Consider the following 23,984-nt stretch of genomic DNA (forward strand, 5'->3'; position numbering starts at 1 on the left):
AGCTCTGATATAGAGAGCTCAGCATTACCTACCTCAAGGGCAGGAATATCCCATACATAATGTTTGGTAGTCGTCTTCTCTTTCAGGGAAACAGGGTTATGGTAAATAACCTAACGTTTTGCAAAGTATAAAGAACAAAAAAAGGCAGATACAGGAGTTTGAATGCATTTGTACCGTGGGCTCAGTTTTGAGGTGCTGGAATGTTTTTTTTTTTCTTTTGTAGAAATGTTTTCATACTAACTTTTGTACTTGATAAAATTAATTACAATTAATAAAAAAATTCAATTGATGCCTATGATGAATGCGCTTTTGTGACTAATTAGCTATTAACATTTTAAATATTGAGTACTTTGATGTATGTTTTAATATTAACTAAATCAAGTTATTAATCAAACTGATAATCTTGTTACATACTGTTAACTGATTTATTGAAATGTTTGGATATACTGCTATTTTATTGATTACTGGCTCGTTTGCAGTCGTCTTAAAATAAAGCTAGAATGTGTTTTGTTGGAACGTAATAATTTAAAAAAACATTTTTTGACTGATTCAAATTTCGCTGCAGATGGATTTGTTTTCTTTTGTTTAAGTGGCGCAGGGGGGACGGGGGGATGTTGTAAGCCAACTGAATGTGATTTAGCAAATTGTATTTGGTTGTACAGAGTAGTGGCGAAAAAAGTAACGTGCAAGGCTCTCGTTTCCTTCTGTATTGTGCGTATTAGTCTTTTTTGTGCATGACAGTTCAGCGTGAGAGGTACAGTGTTCAGATTCAGAAATTAGGATTTAAGATGTGCATGTTGTACTGTTTTTACTCAAAAGTGATTCATTTTCAAATATTTATGAATGGGAATAATAAGAGATATGCACTTTCTTGTTTGATGAGCAAGAAAAATAACTGCATTTCTAAAATGTTCAATTATACAAAGGTACCTAATTTAAAGATTTGATAAAAACGTCTGTTTAGTTTTTGCAATTTATTTTATTTACTAAAATTAGTGTTTCAAATGTTTTTTTTATTTTCACTCGGTGCATATTCTATGTGATTTCCATCTTTCACAATAGTTATTCAAATTATAAAGGACATTTTAGATTAGGTTTATTTATAATGTTACATGGTTTAAACATATACAATGTTGTTTTAATTTGACATTTTCCCAAGGAGTGCTAATAGTGGGCCGCAGTGCCAAATGCAGCTGAGCAGGTGGGCCTCAGGTAAAAAAGTTTGGGAACCCCTGCATTAGGTATTCAGTACATATTACTGAAGCACTACGATCACTAGAGGTACCAGCCCACTGCTTTGGATACTATATACCCTGCTCCAGTTGTACGTAATGTATAACGATGTGGTAGCTGATTTTATTAACAACTTTCTATTTTTTATTTTTTTATTTTATTTTATTACGTAATATGCATTATACAAATCAAAAGATCGTATTTTGCATGTGAGTGACATTTAATGTGTGATTTATAGTAGTCACACATTGTCAAACAGTTTCTGTTAACAGGAAGAAGAAAGAAAAGGAAAAAAAAAACGTACAGTGCGTGAACCAGTCTGATGAACCTTCGAAGGTTTAAAACAATCTTCGAATCCCTGGCTAGCAAAGGAACCTTCGAAGCTTCGGACACAGCCCTAAAGTTATATTTGTTATACTCTCAGTTGTCTGATTCCTAGGCATTATTATTATGCACTTTATGACTTTTAAGTATCTATGAAGAATTACAACTTATTTTTTAAGCAGTGTGTATTTTTTGTCCATCTTTCTATGTATTTGTATTTTTTCTATATACTTTTGTGTTTTTGTATAAGTCTGTCTAACTGGGGTCCAGTTGTTATTTATCTGTAATTTGATATATTTGTGTGATTCTTGTTTATACTTTGATGCCCTCATGAAGGTGTGAATGCACCGAAATGTCTGTTTTTGGCTTTTTTAAAATATGTAAAATACAAATATAACAGCTGAATTTAGTTTCATCCATATGGAGTTGCAGATGTTTCTGAACATGTGAAATATTTTGGTGTGATATGTACATTTTACTTGACCACATGTTATGTTGTTTGTTTTGAAACGTTTAAAAAGCTTTTTTTTTTTTTTTTAAAACGTCTGATTTAACTAATGAGCATAATAATGGCTGTTGGGAGCAATAAACTGATACAAATACTGGAAGAAAATTGGTTTTTTTGTACCACTTCTTGCCAGCATATTAATCACTTACAATATTTTTTTGAAATTGTTTAATTATTACAACAAACAGCAGAGGTGAGATTTGAACACAGTTTTAAAATAACGTTTAACCATATACAGACTGCCATTAATAAAGCCCCTTTCACACTGGCATGCTCTACACGGGTCAGGACCCGGTGTCACGCGGGTCGGGTACGCGATTTCACCCTGCATTTGATAAAGCGGGGTTGACCTGGGTGACAGACACAAGTGCACAAATGCACGGACCAATGCCCCAGAAGAAGTTATTATGGACGCTTCTATCCAAGCTTCTCGGGATTTAACCATTGGCCCAAATGTTGATTATAACACATTTTTCTTCATCCCTGCTGCAATCTGGCTCATGGTGTGTCTCAAGCAACCAAAATATGGCTAAACAGAAATGTTCCTTGCTGAAGTCACAGCCGTGTTACTCCAGCGTTTTTCTAACTTGGCTGGACACTAGTAGTCATTGCAAAATACCTGTAAAACATATTCATTGCCACTCTATTCCCATATGCAATGTGAACATGAATATACTTTCTGGGCTCCAGGCACTGTCTTAGGTCCGCCCATCTATGACACATTTGTCCTAGCCTTCTTTTTACTATGCGTGACTGGCTCCCGGAAGTAGCGCTATGATCCAAAATGGATGCGACTGAAAAGAAGGGGGGTGACGTGGATCAAACAAGTTGTCCTTCCTGCGCTTTTTGGTGCAGCATCAGCACCAAGAACACACCTTTTGCAGCTAAGGGGTGGCGTTACTGGTATCACGTTGCAGTAAACAATTATAACAATGGTTTACTATTACATAATACGATCAGAACAATTACAAAAGGATACCAGGGTACGACACTAAAGCTGCAGCGTCGCAAAAGCATGTTAAAAAACAACCCTTTTTCAAATTGACGTTTATACTTAAATTTGTATTTATCCAATAACTTAAATTATTGAGCATGTATTCCAATATAGAGAAGACTGGCGCCACGATTTCAATGCACCTTTTTTTTATGATTCAGTCATTTTATTTGATCCTAATCTATTAAAATGACTGACATTGGATATGTATTACCTATTGCAAAACAAAGCAGTGACCACAGGATGGCATGTCTGCCTGCCTATAGTATCACAATTAATGCACTTGTATTCAAATGCACTTGAACAAAAGACAGCTGCTAAGAGTACAATTGTATTCTTCAAATAATTAAACCGATGTTGCTGCATAAGAACATATTGTGATGTACAAGAACAGATTTTGTTGTTGCAGGGAAACACGTTAAATTAACTGCGATGCAGTGATCCGAGACAGCTGCATTTTATTTTTGACAATCGTAGTAGATAAAATGTATTTCTATTTCTATTTATTTATTTTATAATGCAATTGCATGATGGCTATCACCTCTAATATTCTTCTTAACGATTGGTATATGTGTAATTTCAGTGTAACATGGCTCCTGGATAGATTGCTTTTTCTGCATTGCCCCGTTTTATGTGTTCTGTCAGAATTGCTGTTTCTGTTAAGTGTTAATAAAAATGGAAGAAAAAAATTATTCAGTTTCTTTAATTTTACCAGAATATTTACAGAAAAAATAAATACAGAATTATTTTTTATTGACAGATTCGTCATTATGATGGATAAATAAATAATACCAACAAGCAGCATCAAAAAAGAGGAAGTAGTATAGAAAGCATATCCAAACATATTCTATATAGAATATTATTGGGATAACGTTTAGCATTTTATTCTGTGCGTGCGCGCCCCCGCCACCGCACTGACGATGAGCGTCACAGGTTTGCTGCGCGCCCCATTCCCATTGTGCCTCGCGCTGTCAGAGTGCTGCTAGTCACTTTCATTCTGAGCTGCTGAGGAGCAACATACAGGAAGATGGCGGCCCGGGTAAGAATTACAATAATATCATTTTTGTTACAGAAACAGCTACTAGGCGTCGGTAAAGTTGTTGTCACAGGGAATAGGTTGGTGTCTGGCTGGGGCTCAGTGCTGGGGAAACGGGATGTCATTGCCAACAAAGAAGACGAGTCAAGAGCCCGGAAGATGGGCATACTGGCTGTGTGTACTTACAGTAAGACTAAGGCATACTTAAAACAGATACATAAATTAAGCCATGTACATATCCCTGCTGCGTACTGACATGAATTGCTCTGATTTTCTGATGCGTACTGGAAAGACAACACGGGTATATGATTTGAAAGTACCATTTTCTGGCTTTTTACTCTACTGTATATTTTATTTACTAGAAATGTATTACAGGGAAAATATTATACTGACACAAGCAAATACATCACCAGTTCGTATGCTTTCTTCCACTAAGTCAGCAGTCATTTCGAATGACATTTACACTTTCACTCGCACTCAGCTTTATCGTATTTAGCTTACAAATTATTAACTAAAAGCCTATATAGGCTGGGGCACGTAATGAAAGAATGAAGACGATCTGCATACACACACGAGAAATGTGATTGATAGAATTGCATTCAGTTGGGAATTGATGGTGCATCTTTTAACCTTGGCACAGCGCTGGCACTGCAGTGTTTGGTCATTTAACCAATATAGTAACACTGTGCTATCACCATACAATCCTTCGCTTTCAGAATCTCTTTAAAATGGTAGCTATTCTTATTGAAGATGGCGTTTCCACATGATCCATACCATTTCAGCTCTGAATCACATTTTTGCAGAAAGATTACATTTTTATCTTTCTTGAAAGACTTACAATGTTCTTTAATATTTTATATTTAGTTTGTATATATTGTATGTGTTCGTTTTGCATCTTTATTGCCAGTAACATACACTTCTGTATTTTGTTTAATTTCTGTAAGTCGCTTTGGATAAATGAGTCTGCAAAATAATAAAAATAATAATAACAGGGTCATTCCATGTCAAATCAACCCAAATCCAGGAAAATCCCACCTCAGGATTTTGATCTTGCTAATATTTTGTGTAGTGGATGATACAGGTCAGGTATGAAACCAGGCAAGATATTTAAGCTCAATGATTACGATTTGCTGAGATACACCCTCTTTTGTAGGGAGGGGGTTAGTCATACTTGAAACGCGTCTCATTTTGGAGTGATTTTGAGGCTCTAAAAATGATATTTAGAATGTCAGTAACCCTATGATTGCTTCTGTACAGATAGCCAGGTAGGTAGGCCACCAAAGGTCAGTTTGTTAACTCGTGTCTAAGCAATTTGAAAGTGATTCAAACACCTAAACAATTCCACTTAGCTTTACATATCATTAGAATGAAAGGCAAACAGTAGCACATTAAACGGGAAAGACATTTCTACAGTAGGTTCTGTATCTTCCATATACTTGTGCCTTAAGTCTTACCATACACTACATCGCAAACATTTCAAGAGAAGCTTACGTGTGCAGCATAACTCTGCGTTTTCACATGGGAACTTCTGATTCAAAACATAAAATAAAGCAATATAAACAATTAGGATCAGCCTGGCATGGACCTCAACATGTAATGATTTCACTCCCCATATCACTTGTAAATTATGTTAGTACAGCAGACCTACTTACTGTATATGGTGGGACCACCAACAAACAGTGATTGGATGACCAGAGGATCTGGACTAACAGCTCGCTGTAGGCACCTGCCTGCCATGGGTTCATGGTCTTGAAGTGAAAGTCCTCACTTCTATATTTAAGATTAGATTTAGACTCTACCTTAGATTGAAGCCCACAACAAAATTTGTGTTACCAAAATAAATAGTAGAATGTGAAGTATATAAACACAAAAATGTGTTTAGAATCTGTTGCAAAAGATTTGTTTAAGAACATAAGAAAGTTTACAAACGAGAGGAAGCCATTCAGCCCATCTTGCTCGTTATTGATCCCAGAATCTCATCAAGCAGCTTCTTGAAGGATCCCTAAATAAGTTTAATTCCTGTACACTTGGTTTACACTGTGTACTTTGTGTACTGTGTACTATTATTGTTTAAATAGTTTACTTTAACAAAGTATATTTTCCCCTTTGTATGTAACATTTTCTCATTCAGTTAAGTACAGTAATGTGCATCAACAAATGATAACAGAATCAATTGAAAGTCCTAAAATGTTTGTTCGGTTAAACCGGTCACGTGTTTGTTTTAGGCATTGGGAACCAGTTAACTAACCTAAACAGTCCCTATACAGTAATATGACCAAGCCTTCTAATAATGTCTAGAATGGCAGTGTTATGGCTTTCTAGTACAGTTATTCTGACTGCAAAACCATAAAAAGTGTCTATCTATCTATCTATCTATCTATCTATCTATCTATCTATCTATCTATCTATCTACATGCTAGGCCAGGGGGAGATTGACATTATTGAATTTCACAATTTCTTTTTTTTTTTTTTTTAATTTAGTCGTCGCCAATTATTTTTACCCCGGTTTTCACCCCAATTTAGCATGCCCAATTATTATCTGTATCCCCGGCTCACCGCTTGCAACCCCCCCGCCGACTCAGGAAACGGAGGCTGAAACACGCGTCCTCCGAAACGTGCTCCTTCCAAGCCGTCATTTTTCGCACTGCAGATCCACAGCAATGCTACCAGACCTATAGTGCCGGAGGACAACACAGATCTGGCGGCTCCGCTGCAGAGCCACAGGCGCCCTATCGGCCACAGGGGTCGCTGATGCGCGGTGAGCCGTGGATTCCCCTGCCGACCTAAGCCCTCCCTACCCGGGCAGCGCTCAGCCAATTGTGCGCCGCCCCCTAGGAACTCTCGGTCACGGTCAGCTGTGACATAGCCTGGATTCGAACCAGCGATCTCCAGGCTATAGGGCACATCCTGCGAGGAGCGCCTTTACTGGATACGCCACTCGGGAGCCCCTGAATTTCACAATTTCTAAAATTCAAGGATAGAAATAAGACTCCCATTGCGTAGCAGTTTGATCCATTCCTGGTTTTACAGCTGAGCTTTTTACCTATACACTGTGGCTAATCAAGCTCACAGTAAAACCTGAAATGGGTGCAACTTATTTCCATCCCTGAAATTTAATAAGTAGGTCCCTTGATTCTTCTATAATTTTGCAATTTTTATTATCAATCAATAAGTATGTTTTTTGTAATATTTGTAAACGTAAAGAAGCTATAGACTGAAATGGAACATGATTTATTTGATGCATTTGTAACTTGCCTTCTGAGGTAAAAGTCTAATTGAGACATATTGGCTATTTTGTGATTGTGCACCTGTTTAAACAGTACTCGGTGAACATGTTTGCTGTTAGAAGGCGCACACTGGGCTGGGCTTTCATAACATATTAAGATAGACAAAGAGAAGGAGATGTGATACCTTTTATTTGACTAAGTAAACTAATTAATTGCAAGCTTTCGAGACCTCAAAGGTCTCTTCTTCAGGTGAAAGTAGGAAAGAGAGATTGATGTTTACATTCAAAGGATGACATCAGGACTTTAACCAATTTTGAATCGCAACAATTTTAATGAAAGGAAAAAAGCTCAGGTCGATAAAAAACAGGATGTGTGCTTCCACAGTAAACAAAGGCTAAATAAATAAATAAAGTATATGAGTAAAATGCAAATAAACAAATTGTAACAGTACTTAGCTATATATGGAAATAAATAAGTCAATAAATAAATAAAATAAGAGGATAAAAGAAATAATTATAGAGACAGAGTTAAGAAAAGTGGATCAACTACAAAGAGATCTACTAGATTATAAAAATAGAGATAAACAGGTCAAAAGAGTCCCAGTAGTAATGACTTGCTCTAAACTGATATTTTTAAGATAGTTTGGGAACACTTGCAGATTCTACATAATTCAGAAAAATTGAAAAAAGTATTTCTTAAGGCCCCAGTTGTAGCATTCAAAAGAGAAGCTAATTTAGGTGATATTTTAGTTCACAGTAAACATTAAAGAATAATTGACAGACTAGGTTCTACAAATACTTGCACTAGTACATGTAAGTGTGTAAATACATGGACAAAAGTAAAAATATAATTAAACATAAGAACAACACATCCACAAAAAACTAATACATACTGTAAAAATAGCAATGTTGTTTATGGAATAGCCTGTGAAAAATGTGATGAAATAGAATATGTTGGAGAGACTGGAACAACTTTATATAAAATAATTCAGAACCACCTTTCATTAATTAGAAATAAAAAAATAAATAATGAACCCATAGTACAGCACTTCACCAGTCAAGGACATGACATAAATGATGTAAAGTTTATAGTATTAGAACAGCTAAAATTAGACAATGCGACATATAGAGTAAATGGATAAATAGACTGAACACGATTATGCCAGCGGGGCTCAACAGAAAAGAATGAACTAATTAACGCCAATAAATATATAACATTTAAAGAGTATTGATTTTAAACAATATGCCTAAGCTTAGTAGGCTTTTAACTTTATGTCATGGTTTCATTTTGATAATACGCTGGCAAAGCATGACTGGTTTTCTACCATAAAAACACAAATATTGTTTGTAAAATTGTAAACACGCTAGCTCACTGTAAAAATTACTGTTGAAAAGTGGAACTTTTGACTATTAAACATTTTGACACAGGATTTTTTTTAACGTAAATTGAATGTAATTGCAAAAAGAAAACAACAAAACAAAAAACAAACAAAAAACCAAACATGGCAAACGTTTAATATAGCCTAAACAATTTTTTTGCTTCTTTATTTTAAACTACAGTAGACATGAGTACTATACTGCAGCCTATGCACTGCACAGAGAAAAATAAGCTTATGTATATATAATGTTCCCATGGCATTGCTATAGTAAGAATATTTGAATATTTGAATCTTAAGGGTTAGTTGCATAAATAGGAGAAAGTTAACTTTTAATGGAAGGATAGGTGATTTATTTCATTAAACTGTCTGCATACAAGCAGCGATGTGCAAAACTCTGTGTGTTCCTATACAACTATATATACAAAGACGCACACTTTTTTTTAATTTAGTTTGATTCTCTTAATGGCAGATTCGCCACACAAGTAAAGGAAACAAATGCTTCTAGGTAATGTTAGCAATTTTGTTTCGTTATATTAATAAATTTGGTGGCACCTAAAAATGTATTTTATAGGAAAACTACATAATTTATTAATATACAAATTACAATAGGTGTATTTTTATACTCATGTTTGTTCTGGGCACTCACCAGAAATTTAAAAATTTGGCGCATATACTGCCTATTTTTTTTTTCTTCTAAACTCAGTGACTTAGACTGGCGATTGTCATGCTGCTCAAGTACAAATTTGATAAATTACAATATTTTTTTTATGTTTTATTTATTTGACCAATGAATCACGATTATCTGATAATTTACAGATGATAATCGATAGCTGAAAATGTCATTATCGTCCAACCCTATTAGGGTTCTTGCATTTAATATGCCAATCTCATTCACATGAATGCGCAGGGTTTAACACTGGTTTTGAACACTTGTCAAGCATCAGCATTTAAAAAAAGGCGCAGTTACTTGTACTAGTAGCTAATATAAGTATTTTTCATGTACTCGAATATGCAATATGCTATTCGATTAGATTTTATTTTTGTGTATTCGACTACACTGACCCATCCCTAATTTACAGGTATATAGTCACCGTCAGCCGTGATGCACGCCTCCAAAACAATAAATCTTGTTTGAATATTTAAGACTGTGGAGTGTTTGCCTGCCCTGTGCTGTTCAACACTCTCTCTGCGTCCGAACAGCAAAACAAGTCCTCTTAGTTAGAGCAGACTGCCGTGTCGTTGCACAACTCCTCCCTCAGAGTCCCTTGTTCCGAGGGGACCAACAAACTCCTGGAAACAACACTGGAGTCTGTGCCGGCATCAGGCCTTAGTAGTGCTGGTGGTCCTGGGCTCCCAGCAGCCGTGGCTGGCGGACTGTCAGCCCTGGGAGAGCTGGAACCTCCTGGTAGGGGTGAAACAGGGTTGAAAGGGGGAGCATGTGGGGAAAGGGGACTGTCAGGCAAGGGGGAGACGGGAGCTGCCCTCTGGAGGGGGCCACCTGTCGTCCTCTGGGAGGTAGCTGAAACCGGTAGACAACCTCCTCGATGATCTCCAGGACCCGGCATGGCCCAAGCCAGTGGCTGTTGAGTTTGGGACAGCGGCCCCTCTTCCGCTGGGGGCTGTAGACCCACGCAAGCTCCCCGTATTCAAAATATCTCCTCCGTGTCCGGTTGTCATAGTTCCCCTTCTGCCGGGAACCTGCAGCCATCAGTTGGTCCCTGGCAAAAGCTTGAGCCATCTCCAGGCGGTCCTGTAGCCTCCTGGCGAACTCGGGACCTGGGGGCTCGACTGGGGTGTCCGGCGAAATGTCAATGCAGCTGGAGTCCGGAGCTCGCGTCCAACATGAGCAAGGCATGGGTGCAGGAGGTTGAATCTTGTACTGCTGTCTGGCAGGCCAGCAGAACCAGAGGCAGGAGAGTTGGTGACTGGCGGTGCTGATTGCGACTGAGGGTACGGTTGAAACGCTCCACGAGACCATCACTTTGGGGGTGAGTGGAGTGGTGTGGGTCTTGTGGATGTTCAACCGCTTGCACATCGCAGGGTCTTGGTGACCCCAAAGTGCCCGGTGCCTGGAGCTCCATGGTGCGCCCTCAGCACTGCTTCCTTCAGAGCTTGGGGGACCACCATCTGCCACCTTGGTTCGCCAGTAGCTGGCTCCTTCCACTGGTGCTGCAGGACTGTCTCGGAGGCTCAGTTCCTTCCACTGGGACCACAAGGATCTTGTGGCTGTGGAATGGACTTCCCCTTCCTCCACAGGGGGGTCGTTCCTGGTCCTCCAGCCACTGGAGAATGGGCTGGAGGTCCGGATCCTGGTCCTGCTGGCCTCCACTCCGCAGCATCAATGGTTGTCAGCTCCCTGCAGGTGAGCACACCGGCCCCACTCCTCCTGGCCCCTCAACTTCTCCTTTTGAGCCTCCCTCCTAGGGCAGTGCCTACAGCCGTCTGTACTGCAAGGCTGGCGGGACAGGGTGTCCATGTTGGCGTGGCAAGCCACAGCCTGGTGCTGGATGGTGAAGTTGAAGGACTGGAGCTGCTCAGATCAGCGGGCGACCTGTCCCTCTGGTTATCTGAAGGTCAGGAGCCACTGAAGGGCCTCATGGTCCGTCCACACGGTGAAGAGGAGACCGCAGAGGTAGTGGCAGAAGTGACGGACCACCGTGACCACCGACAGTAGCTCCTGCCTGGTTACACAGTAGTGACGCTCTGCTTTGTTGAGTGCCCTGTTGAAATAGGCCACCACCTTCTCCTCCTCCTCAGGCCCGGGCTGAGACAGTACAGTGCCGAGCCCCTCATTGCTGGCGTTGGTGTCTAGGAGGACTGGCAAGCTGTGGTCTGGTGAGGAGAGCACTGGTGACTGGGTCAGTACCTCCCGGAGGACGTCAAAGGCAGCCTGTCGCTCCTCCATCCAAGTGAAGGATTCACCCTTCCACAGGAGCTGGTGTAGCAGAGTGGCGATGCTGGCGAACCCCTGGATGAAGCCGGTAATAGAAGGCGATGCCCAGGAGTGCGTCCACGGCAGACTGGAAGGATGCATCGTGCACCAGGATGTCGTCCAAGTAGACCAGGCACTCTTGGGGTGGGACGTCGACCAAGACTCCATCAGCTGCTCAAAGGTGACAGCAGTGTTGCAGAGCCCAAATGACATGACCCGGAAGTGCCAGAGCCCCCTGCTGGTGGAAAACATGTTTTTGGGCCGTGTGTCATGCACCAGGTCTACCTGCGAGTAGCCGCTCTTGAAATCCAGAGGGGAGAACCAGGTGGATCCGGCTACCAGGTCCAGCGACTCATTAATGTGGGGGAGGGGGTCTGAGTCCTTCTTGGTTACCTGTAGCCACCTGTAGTCCACACAGTACCTCCACTCACCATTTTACTTGGGCTCCGTCACCACTGGCGACATCCAGGGGCTGTCCGAGGGCTTGATCAGACCGTCTTCACTCATTTCTTTCCATATCTTCTCTGTAGCCTCCTAGCGTGCCAGTGGCAGGCGGCGGAGATGCAGCTTGATAGGTGTGGCCTCCGCCATATCGATGTGATGCTGTACCAGATGTGTCCGTCCAACTCCCTCCTCAATGGCGGCAAAGCTGTCCTTGTACTCTAACAGAAGCTCCCACAGCTGGTCCTGCTCTTCTGGGCCAAGCCCCTCACAGCTGCGGTGCCAGACAGCGACCACTGCTGCATGAGTTGCATCCCCTCGATGGTATGGCTGCTGATGTGCGGAGGTGGTTAACTGTCGGACTGGCGCAGACAAGGCTGATGAGGGTTCACTGGTAGGGTGGTATTCTGGTTTGACTCCGTGCTGGAGCATACTGGCCCCGGGGAAGGGCTGTGCAGGCAGCGGCCTCTGTGCTGGAGGGTGCTGGTCCCGTGAGAGAGCTGTGTTTGGGGGCGGCAGTCCACGTGCTGGAGTGTGCTTGCCCTGGGGCAGGGCTATTCCCCTGGGACGGCTGTGCAGGTAGTGGTCTCTGTGCTGGAGTGTGCTGGTCCCGGGGAAGGACTGGACTCTCTGGGGACAGTTGTGTGGGGGACGGGAGTCTCCGGGCTGGAGTTCGCTGGCACCGGGGAAGGGCATTGGCTGTTGTTCCAGGGGTACCAGGGGGGGGTCCCGTCTTAAAGAAACCAGGTCCCCTTAAGTGTAATGTCCCTGTATGGCGGTCCAGCTCACTGCCTTTGTAGCACAGGAGGTCCTGACCAGGAACGCTGGCAGTTTGGGGGTGGGGAGGTTCTGGAGGACAAGCTAGGCCTTGCCCCTCAACGCAGCTGTCAGCCAGCGGGCCTTCTCGCTGTCGGTCCAACTATGTAGCTGTGCCACTATTGTAAGCTGCATGGCAAAGGCCTCCCAGCTGTCTGTCCAGTCAAACCCCAGAATCATCACATCGCCGGGCCGTGCCGTCATTCCGGTCCTCCTCTTTACCTTCCCCCTGGCTATTCTACCCTCCTGCGATTGGCGTGGGGCCTACCTCGGGGCTTAACTAGCTGTCTGTGTGATGCTAGAATATATATATATATATATATGTATTACTGGGGCAGCAGTGTGGAGTAGTGGTTAGGGCTCTGGACTTTTGACCGGAGGGTCGTGGGTTCAATCCCAGGTGGAGGACACTGCTGCTGTACCCTTGAGCAAGGTACTTAACCTAGATTGCTCCAGTAAAAACCCAACTTTATAAATGGGTAATTGTATGTAAAAATAATGTGTAAAAAATAATGTGACATCTTGTAACAATTGTAAGTCGCCCTGGATAAGGGCGTCTGCTAAGAAATAAATAATAATAATAATAATAATAATAATAATATATACACACTGTCACCACCGCTTAGAACGGGCACGTTTGAGTTAACGTGATTCGCCCACAGTAAGTGATGGATGGTATAAACTCCCACACAATAACCTGACATTCAAAATGTCCCCCAATCACCAGTACAGTAAACAAAACAAACACGTGTTGTGACGGTCAGGCGGTGTGATTTGTCATTCACATTTTTCACTGCCATCCATATTACAGCAAAGCAGGACTGAAATTCTTTCCTTTTCTCTTCGGTGACTTCAGTGCCAAAATAGGAGCCCAGCAAGAAGACGAGAATTCGGTCGGCAAATTTGGACATAGCAACAGGTACGAATGGGGGCGACAGACTAATCGAATTTGCAGACAACAAGAATTTCTTCATCATGAACACCTTCTTTCAGAAGAAACCCATCAGGAAATGGACATGGAGATGACCCAACAGAGTGAAGGATGAAATTGACTACATACTCACCAAAAAGAAGCACACCGTACATGAGGTCTCGGTACTAAACAATTTTAACACAGGAAGAGACCACAGACTAGTAAGATGCAAAATGCACCTAAACACAGCACTGGAGAGAGCGAAACTCGTGATGACGAAGTCCAACAATCAACATAGAAATGCTCTAGAAGCAAAGCCTGGTGTTTCAACTGGAACTGAAGAATAGATTCAGTGGTCTTCAAGATCTGCAAAAAGATGAAGCAATCGAGGTAAACAAAATCTATGAGGAAGTGACACAAGTAATTGAAGAAACAGCAAAAAACAACGCTGGAACACAGAGTACAAAATGTGACCACAAGATCACGCAAGAGACAAAAGACCTCATGAAGAAAAGAAGGGAAATGAAACAAACGGCAGCTCTGAAGTCAGAGATTGAATACATTGAGCCCTGCAATACAGGAAGAAAGCGCATTATTGAGGATATATATGGTCGTCCAACTGTAGCTTGGTAGAGAAAACTATTGAAAACATTTTTAGCAATCAAACAAGAAGATGGGACTGTCATCAAGAAACACAAAATGATTTTGAAGAGAGTCGAATAATTTTACAGAAAATGATATCAAGATGAAAAGAGCAACGAAGACGAGACGTAAAAACGCAACCTGAGGAAGTTCCAGACGTTCTACTGGAAGAAGTGAAACATGCTATCAAACATATGAAGACTGGAAATGCACCCGGAGAAGACGGCATAAAGATTGACATCAAGAAAGAAGGAGGTGAAGAACTGACAAAAATAGTGTTGTGTATTTTTACAGATTGTATCAAGCAAAAGAAAGTGCCAAACGACAGGAACAACGCGTCAGTGATACTTTTACATAAGAAAGGAGATAAAGAAGACCTCAAGAACTACAGACCTATTAGCTTACTTCCTGTAAGCTACAACATTTGTACCAAGATACTCGCCAACAGACTTCAAGATAATTTTTTCTCGACACAATCAAATGAGCAAGCAGGATTCAGGAGTGGATTTAGCACAATGGATCATCTTCAAGTTAGGGATGTAAATATCGTTTAATAAGAAATCAGTTTTAAACTATTTGATTTCTATTGGTTAACCATTTAACCGTAGTTACACTGTCACAGTAAATACCCTTTAAATAAATACACTTTAAATAAATACCCTTTAAATAAATAACCTTTAAATAAATACACTTTCCACATATTTATTCTTTGTCATGCATTGACATTTGTTTACCAAGCATAAAAAGAGGCAGCTTAGAGCACAAATCGTCTTTAATTGCCTCACGATTGTATCACGTTGACAATATGTGTACTGGTACACCTTTCTAAGTTTCTAGTATCTCCTTTACAGTTAATCTGGAATCACTACAGGGGACACTGGTTTCACATAAACTAAAACGCCAAAAAAATGAAAACCACTGTACTCACCAAAGATGACAAAAATGTCATCCAACATGAAACATAACATGAACATGAAATGTCTGCAGCAAGTATTTACACAAGAAAATCCAAGAAAGTTTTCGGTCTTTTGCTGAAGCCCCGCTGGGGTGAAATCATATATAATTACAACTACAAGTGGTTTTTATTCAGAAAAATTAACATGTTGACGTCGTCCGGTGTCAGTCTTGTATGCAACCGATTTACAGTTAGTGGAAACGACATTCTGGAGGCACAGGGGATCCTGGAATGCAGTGTAGGAAAGCGGTGTGCATTGGCCTTCCACCACTCCAATGGATTGCAATACAGTGCAGGGCAAGGCTCCTTGAAGTAACTTTCCACTTCATTTTCAACTGTAGTATCGTCCGGTTTTGGAAGTCCAGGGCTTGTAACCAGAAGGTCACCGGTTCAAATCCCACCGCTGCCACTGACGACTCACTGTGTGACCCTGAGCAAGTCACTTAACCTCCTTGTGCTCCATCCTGTGGATGAGATGTTAAATCAGTGTCCTATTGTAAGTGACTCTGCATGTAATGCACAGTTCACAGCCTACCTCTGTAAAGTGCTTTGTGGTGGTGGTCCACTATGAAAGGTGCTATATAAAAATAGATATTATTATTATCATTATTATTATAATAATAGTCTTCACCTAAAAGCATCGACATGACACTATTCTTGTATATTCCACATGGTCTTTTAGCTGCTGGCTCAGTTGGTTCAGGTACAGCTACAGCACTCAGTCAAACCGAAGCACTAAGTTCATTTTGACCACTCCATCTTTACAGTCCTCCCTATTCTATTTTGACACCAGCTGCTGTGCTCTGCGTACGAACACCAGAAATCGACAGTGGCAGAAACGTTTGTATCTGTTCATATAACAGAATTTTTAAATTACTTTCTCTCCTTACTTTTTTAGCTGGTTTGATGGGGTACCTACTCCACTGTAAATATGGTAAGAATTAGACTTTTGTTTTCCAGCTAATTTAAAAATGAAAGAACATCCAAATATTAATCTGTAGATTTGTAACCTGATTATTCTGCTGTCCGAAACACTGCTGTGAAATGGGAAGGCTTAGGACATCCAACAGCTTAGTGGAGAGCAAACGGCCCTGCACACTGCTGCTCCACTGTATCATCTGTTAGGCTTCATGAGAGTAAAGATGAGAAATCATTTCAAATCGAGTCCTTGACACCTCTGTGCAACACAGTAACCCGCAGCTCAGCCGAATCATTAGTCTCCATAGCAACCAGCTGTCCAGATAGATATCCTGGATTTTTATTTTCTTTTGTAAAACAAATTGAAAATGGAAACAAATAATTGAGTAACTTGACCTTGTATTGCTAAAGTCTTTCGACTGTTCTCCTTTCATCCAGGTACAGTAAGGGGATCTTGTTTGTTGCAGACATTCTCTATCTGACTGTGGAAGCTGTTCTGCTTGGGGGCGTCACGATACAATACATATTTTGATATGCAGGTCATGATATGTATCACGATACATGTGATGGGCTACTTGTATGATGCATAATAATAAAAATCTATTTTGTCAATTATGTGAGATGGGGGAGTATTTATACCAACTATAAAACACATATTCTTCATACAAGAACCATTTGAACTACAATGAGCAATGTTGTGCCTTTTGTCTTGTAACCCAATACAAACAATGCAGTACATATCTCTATTACAATATACATAGTGTTCTGCGTTTCCGGTTTATTCGAATTTTACCGAAAAATGACAGGGATTTTTTTTTAGCAGGATGTCGGTTTTTACTGATTTATACCCGATTTTTGTCTTATTCAATGTTTTTTGGTACTGTTTTCTAGGAAATACACAATATTTTGATTAAAATGCTGTTTTATTTTGACTCTGACATTGTAATGAGCATCCCTACACTGTATCCCATGATACAGCAGATGTTTAGACGTCAGAGGATAAAATAGCGTTCAAATGTGGTTCTCTGTCACTTCACAAACACGTTATCACCGGATTATGTTGTCCAATCAAAGTCTGATTATTGTGCTGGGCGTGGTAACTACTAGCTTGATCAAAAACTAAATTGTAATACTTACATGAAAATATATTATTAGTGGATGAGGAATGTAAATCCAGTTTATGAATATTTAAAAGAAAACAAATGTTTCGAAGTATACAAAAAGTAAAAATAACAGAAGTGGGTCAGATGAGGCAGAGGATGCATACCGCTGCAAATACTGCTGCATTGAGGTAGATGTTCATGGTGACAATAAAAGAACATTCAGAAAAATAAGCGACACATTAAACTAAAACAGTAAAGTGAACTGAGAGAGACACAATCAGTTTATGAAACTTTTACACATGCTTTAATAAAAAGAGAGTGCAGAATGACTGTGTTAATGAGTTGGTCAGAGCGCTGTGCTATTGCAGACTGCAGAGAGGTATGTATTGGTAACTTTGTGCGACGGTACTATCCATCAGCTAAAACACTGCCTAACACTGCTAATCGTAATCGTAAATATTTGACAGAAAATGGTGATGCTTTGGTAAACTTATGGAACGCATTGACGCATCTTCCGATGGCTTGCACCGTCCGGTTATGTAAATTTTCTTTTATTTTTATGATTTCAAGGCGAATAAACCTGGCTTGTTTTGTGCTGATGTCATGTTTATATCTTCTGTAGGTACTATTTCTGTCAGCACAGCGATTGCCCAAATGTTAGCAAAGTGGCCTCGACTTGCACAGATTCTGCTTCATCATACATGCCAGGGACATTAAACTTAATCAGAAACCAGAACTGCTACGCATCATATTCCACATGTAAAGTGTGTATACTGAGATTCCCCCCCTCCACTAAATGGGCTTTTAAATCGTAAGTCTTACTTTTTCAATTAAATGCCGAAGCGACTCATCTTTATTAATTTAAATACAGTTACTCATCATAATGATTGTAATAGTGTGTCCAGCAAAACACTTTATTTTTCATTATAGCTTTAATAAAGATGAGTTGCTTTTAACATGTTGCGATCTCATTTGTACGTAAAAAATGAAGGCTTGGCCTTTTTAAAAGCCCTCGAAGTTATTTGACATAACTAAATTAAATCAAATAAATTACTAAATTAAGCTGTATAAACCAAATACATTTATAAAAACAGTGAAGCAATATGAAAAAATAATAGCGTCGGTGGTACGATAATGGTCTGTTTTGATTTAGAGGGCGAGCATTAGTTGCATTATTATAGAAATGTTATGCAGTTTAATTATTCAAACAGTGCTAATATCCAAATCACTAATTTATCCTACTTACTGTATATAAGAGACGAGAACTAGTTATGTTCACACCAAACTGACTTTATTCCAAGTACAGTATCATGTTAATTCAAAGAATCAATATTACGTTTAAAATAAATAATAATTTACTAATAGCGATAGTTTGTACTTATCTGACTGGCAGCAGTAGAAAGAAAAAAGACCAAAAAATAAACATAAAGGGGCTCCCGAGTGGCACATCCGGTAAAGGCGCTCCACGTGGAGTGCAGGATGTGCTCTATAGCCTGGACGTCGCTGGTTCGAGTCCAGGCTATTCCACAGCCGACCGTGGACGGGAGCTCCCAAGGGGCGGCGCACAATTGGCCGAGCGTCGCCCGGGGGAGGGAGGGTTGGTCGGCCAGGGTGTCCTTCGGAGGACAGCGTGTGTTCGTCTTCGCCCTCCCAAGTCAGCGCAGGGGTGGTAGCGGTGAGCTGAGCATAATAAAATAATTGGCCATCCCAAGTTGGGAGAAAATAATAAAAAATAATTGGCAACGACTAAATTAAAAAAAAAGTAATAATAAATAAACATAAATAAATAATAATAACATAAAATGGAAGCAATCTTCTGTTAAAAAATAAATAAATAAATAATTTTAAAAAAATGTATTAACATCGCTCAAGTCTCAGCCCCAGAATAGCAAAAAAAAAATAAAAGTTCAACACAGCCTTCTGTAATCTGGCTTACCAAAAGACATTAAAGTTGAATCCGGTATCCTCCACAATTTAAATTGTCTGCATGGCATTTGCAATTGTCTCAATCAGTGTTCCCTCTAAGCTTTTTAGATACGGAGGCCATTTTCGACTGAGAAAGGGTAAATTATCAGTGAGAAACCTTCGGCCACGCGTTAATCCTTTTAATATATTTTTGTTGCATTATACAATTTTGAAACAATATTCCAACACAAATATCTCAGCCATTTTACAATTTACTTTACATTTAAACAAAACATTTACTGTGGCTCTGCCTCTGATTTTGATCCTATGCAGCCCTATCGGTTGTTCTCACAGATATAGACTGCATGCTTAACTGGTGGCCTGCATAAAATTGCTTTTATACTACTGCATAAAGCACTGGCATCTGCACTGCCATCTTTTAGGGCTACTAATTGTTCCATTCTTGGGAATCCTAAATTCCGTTTTTCAAAAATGGCCAATTCCATTTGTTCCTACTTTTTATCAATTAAATATGGCATTTGAACATAAATATAATCTTGGTAGTTAAAGTAAGTACAGAGGGACATCAGAGAATCAGCTGCAAGACACACACAAATATGCTAATGTTTTGTAAGAATGGTCTCAAAATAATAGGTTTACCTCAAGAGGCTGTAGTCTCGATTTGAGGCTGATATTTATGATAATAACTTGCGATAGGTTACTAAACTGAGTGCGAAGGTTGATGCCAGTTATTGCGAAAAATGCACCCAATTTATCCTTGGAGGGAATGCTGATCTCAGTGTTTTCAGCCCGAATTTTATCGCATTTCCTAACATTTTGCTTGCATGTCTGAGCCCCACCTCCTCCATGCTAGATCCAGCTTCATAGCAGCAGACTAGTCACATGACCAAAAGCATGCTGGACATTGGGAGGTGAATATCCAATGACAGTGATGCCACGTAACAAAGGTAGGATAAGAACATAAGAACATAAGAAAGTTTACAAACGAGAGGAGGCCATTCAGCCCATCTTGCTCGTTTGGTTGTTAGTAGCTTATTGATCCCAGAATCTCATCAAGCAGCTTCTTGAAGGATCCCAGGGTGTCAGCTTCAACAACATTACTGGGGAGTTGGTTCCAGACCCTCACAATTCTCTGTGTAAAAAAAGTGCCTTCTATTTTCTGTTCTGAATGCCCCTTTATCTAATCTCCATTTGTGACCCCTGGTCCTTGTTTCTTTTTTCAGGTAAAAAAAAGTCCCCTGGGTCGACATTGTCTATACCTTTTAGGATTTTGAATGTTTGAATCAGATCGCCGCGTAGTCTTCTTTGTTCAAGACTGAATAGATTCAGTTCTTTTAGCCTGTCTGCAAACGACATGCCTTTTAAACCCGGGATAATTCTGGTCGCTCTTCTTTGCACTCTTTCTAGAGCAGCAATATCCTTTTTGTAACGAGGTGACCAGAACTGAACACAATATTCTAGGTGAGGTCTTACTAATGCATTGTAAAGTTTTAACATTACTTCCCTTGATTTAAATTCAACACTTCTCACAATATATCTGAGCATCTTGTTGGCTTTTTTTATAGCTTCCCCACATTGTCTAGATGAAGACATTTCTGAGTCAACATAAACTCCTAGGTCTTTTTCATAGTTCCCTTCTTCAATTTCAGTATCTCCCATATGATATTTATAATGCACAATTGTTTTGGCTGCATGCAATACTTTCCACTTTTCTCTATTAAATGTCATTTGCCATGTGTCTGCCCAATTCTGAATGCTGTCTAGATCATTTTGAAGACCTTTGCTGCTGCAACAGTGTTTGCCACTCCTCCTATTTCTGTGTCGTCTGCAAATTTAACAAGTTTGCTTACTATACCAGAATCTAAATCATGAATGTAGATTAGGAATAGCAGAGGACCTAATACTGATCCCTGTGGTACACCACTGGTTACCTCGCTCCATTTTTAGGTTTTTGAACAAAGCAGACTTCGCAGTGATCTGATACAAGCATTCAAAATTCTAAAAGGTATTGATAATGTCGACCCAGGGGACTTTTTTGACCTGAAAAAAGAAACAAGGACCAGGGGTCACAAATGGAGATCAGATAAAGGGGCATTCAGAACAGAAAATAGGAGGCACTTTTTTACACAGAGAATTGTGAGGGTCTGGAACCAACTCCCCAGTAATGTTGTTGAAGCCGACACCCTGGGATCCTTCAAGAAGCTGCTTGATGAGATTCTGGGATCAATAAGCTACTAACAACCAAAAGAGCAAGATGGGCCGAATGGCTTCCTCTCGTTTCTAAACTTTCTTATGTTCTTATGATAGTCAGCACAGATCTCCCCTGTAACAGCCCCCTAGAACTGCCTTGGTGCCCCTGAATTTTCATGCCCCCTTCATGACCTTAACTTCATGCCCTGCTACTGTACTGTACCATTCAATTTTTCTACAATATTGTAAGAAAAGTCAGGCACGTAGTGCATGCCACTCATGTGTGCCTGGGTGCGGACTACTGGTATTGCACTGTGAAAATGCCCAGTGGTGCCGTGCCGCTCGTGTGTCCCAGACTTCACTGTGTGAAACTGCGTTTTGTTTGTAAGTATTTAGTGAAGGTGAATGCCCAGCCTGACAGCAGTGTTTGGGTATAGTATTGCTTTGTTTAAACCTGCAGATTATTTGTTCTTGTGTTTTGTATTTGTGTAATAAATTTGTGCAACAGCGCTTAACTGCAGCTTCTGAACTCTGAGTCTCCATACAGCGCTTCACTGCAGCTTCTTGACTGAGTCTCCATACAGCGCTTCACTGCAGCTTCTTGACTGAGTCTCCATACAGCGCTTCACTGCAGCTTCTTGACTGAGTCTACATACAGTGCTTCACTGCAGCTTCTTGACTCTGAGTCTAATTCTTGCCAGTAACAGCTTAGGCCGTGACCTGCTCTGCCACAGACATTAAATACATATAGATCAGTGTTGTAAATCGAACCCTGACGTTGACATCGATTATTGTGCTAATTCTAACTACGATTATTGATCAAAAACCTTCCCTCACAGTAACAGTTTAAAGGAACAATAAGGCCTCTTTTTATAGAGCATGGTTAAAAAACCCATTCAAACAAATCCCAATGTTTTAAGACACATTTGATAAATACATTGGCATTTAAATATAGCACTCTCCAATTTTTATATTCCTGCCGTCACTAGCCTTTGCCCTGTTTTGTGTAAAATCTGACAAATTTCCAGTTTAAACATAACGGTAAATTAAGAAAAAATAAATAAAAAAAATCAACCCCACTGTCCAAAGGAGAAAAAAAACATTATGGCCTATTCACATGGAAATAATTCTGTCTCCTAATTTTTTAATTTATGAATTACGTGGCCCAGCTTCTGCTAGCGAAAGCAGCAGTCCCTTCCAGTGTGCTTTGGCTGCAGAGATGCATTTCACTTTTTGCTGTCATATTTTAATCAAAACTTTACATGACTGCATAGCCACTTAGATTTGTATTATCTTCAGTGAATACAACTATATTGTCATTTTTCCAAACAGTACATTAGAGGTGGCCGACCCTTTCCTGCAACGGAACTTTCGACAGCGACAACTCCGGTTGATAAGTTTATTTGGCGTCTCCATACTTGAATATGTATAATATCTCTTTCATACATGTATGTGGATTTAATATTAATTGACTTACTGCCCACATCGCAACCAAGATTTGTAGAATATCTCTTTCATACATGTATTGGCCTAATCAATCTAAATGCCAGGTATTGGAGTGCTCAGAGAAGCGTTTCGCCCATGTGGATTCGCTTACACTTATACAGTACATTACTAAGGCCCTACCTATTTCACAGCCGTGAAAAATGTGACACGGACCGTGAAATTCATTCGTCACCATGAAAACTGTCTATTTTGTGTACTTTTACCCTGCACTTAAATCCAATTTAAGTGCAGGTTCCTGATGTGATTTATAAGCTTGTTTCAATTTCAAAAAGAAAACTGGACAGGATTTACTGATTGACACTTAACAGCAGCCAATAACCACTCTGGGCCCTCCTCACTGATTGGTAGATATGGGCATGTGGGGTGGGTTTAGTATCCTAGGAGATCTCAACTGATATTGTAAAGCGAGAACATTTTACGAGTGTCCAAAATGAATACAAAAAATATATACAATAATTACTGCAGCGGATCGTGTACAATAATTTTACATTCTAATTGTACAGCCTGTAATGTTTCATTGGATCACATACGTCAAGCTACGATCCAGCGGGATTTGAACTCAGACAGCAATCAAAAACGAAAAAGGTAGCGGATAGTGCATTGCTTCAAAACGAAAAGGTAAAAAAATAATAATAAAAAAAAAATTCTGAAACAGCGGCATGTGACAACGTAGTAATGTTAAATATTATTTGTTTCGCTCAAGACAGAGGGAACAGTTGGGACTGATTTAAAACAAAATAATGTGTATAAAATACATTAACAAAGCAGGTTATTCTTGATCTCTGCATCGTCATCATGTATTTTCACAGCAACAACACAGATTACGTTCTTGACAGCAAGTTAATATATACAAGACGTTTTTATTTTTGGAATATTCAATTTCATTAAAATTTTATCAATTTTGTTATCGTGGGGTCCCAATCGATAAGTAATTTGATTATT

At 40.0% G+C, this 23,984-nt stretch overlaps 1 protein-coding gene across 3 annotated transcripts in view; it reads left to right on the forward strand.

Moving 5' to 3' along the window:
* The first annotated feature begins 3,983 nt into the window (after positions 1 to 3,983).
* Positions 3,984 to 23,984, forward strand: part of LOC117433404 (vesicle-fusing ATPase) — a 129,827-nt gene continuing 109,826 nt past the window's right edge. For all 3 annotated transcript variants that reach the window (XM_034055634.3, XM_034055635.3, XM_034055632.2), the window contains exon 1: positions 3,984 to 4,098. In XM_034055634.3, coding sequence (XP_033911525.1) covers positions 4,087 to 4,098 — 12 coding nt within the window. In that variant the 5' untranslated portion in view covers positions 3,984 to 4,086. The remainder of the gene's footprint in view (positions 4,099 to 23,984) is intronic.

This window comes from Acipenser ruthenus, chromosome 33 (genome assembly GCF_902713425.1).
Source record: "Acipenser ruthenus chromosome 33, fAciRut3.2 maternal haplotype, whole genome shotgun sequence".
In the NCBI taxonomy this organism is placed as follows: domain Eukaryota; kingdom Metazoa; phylum Chordata; class Actinopteri; order Acipenseriformes; family Acipenseridae; genus Acipenser; species Acipenser ruthenus.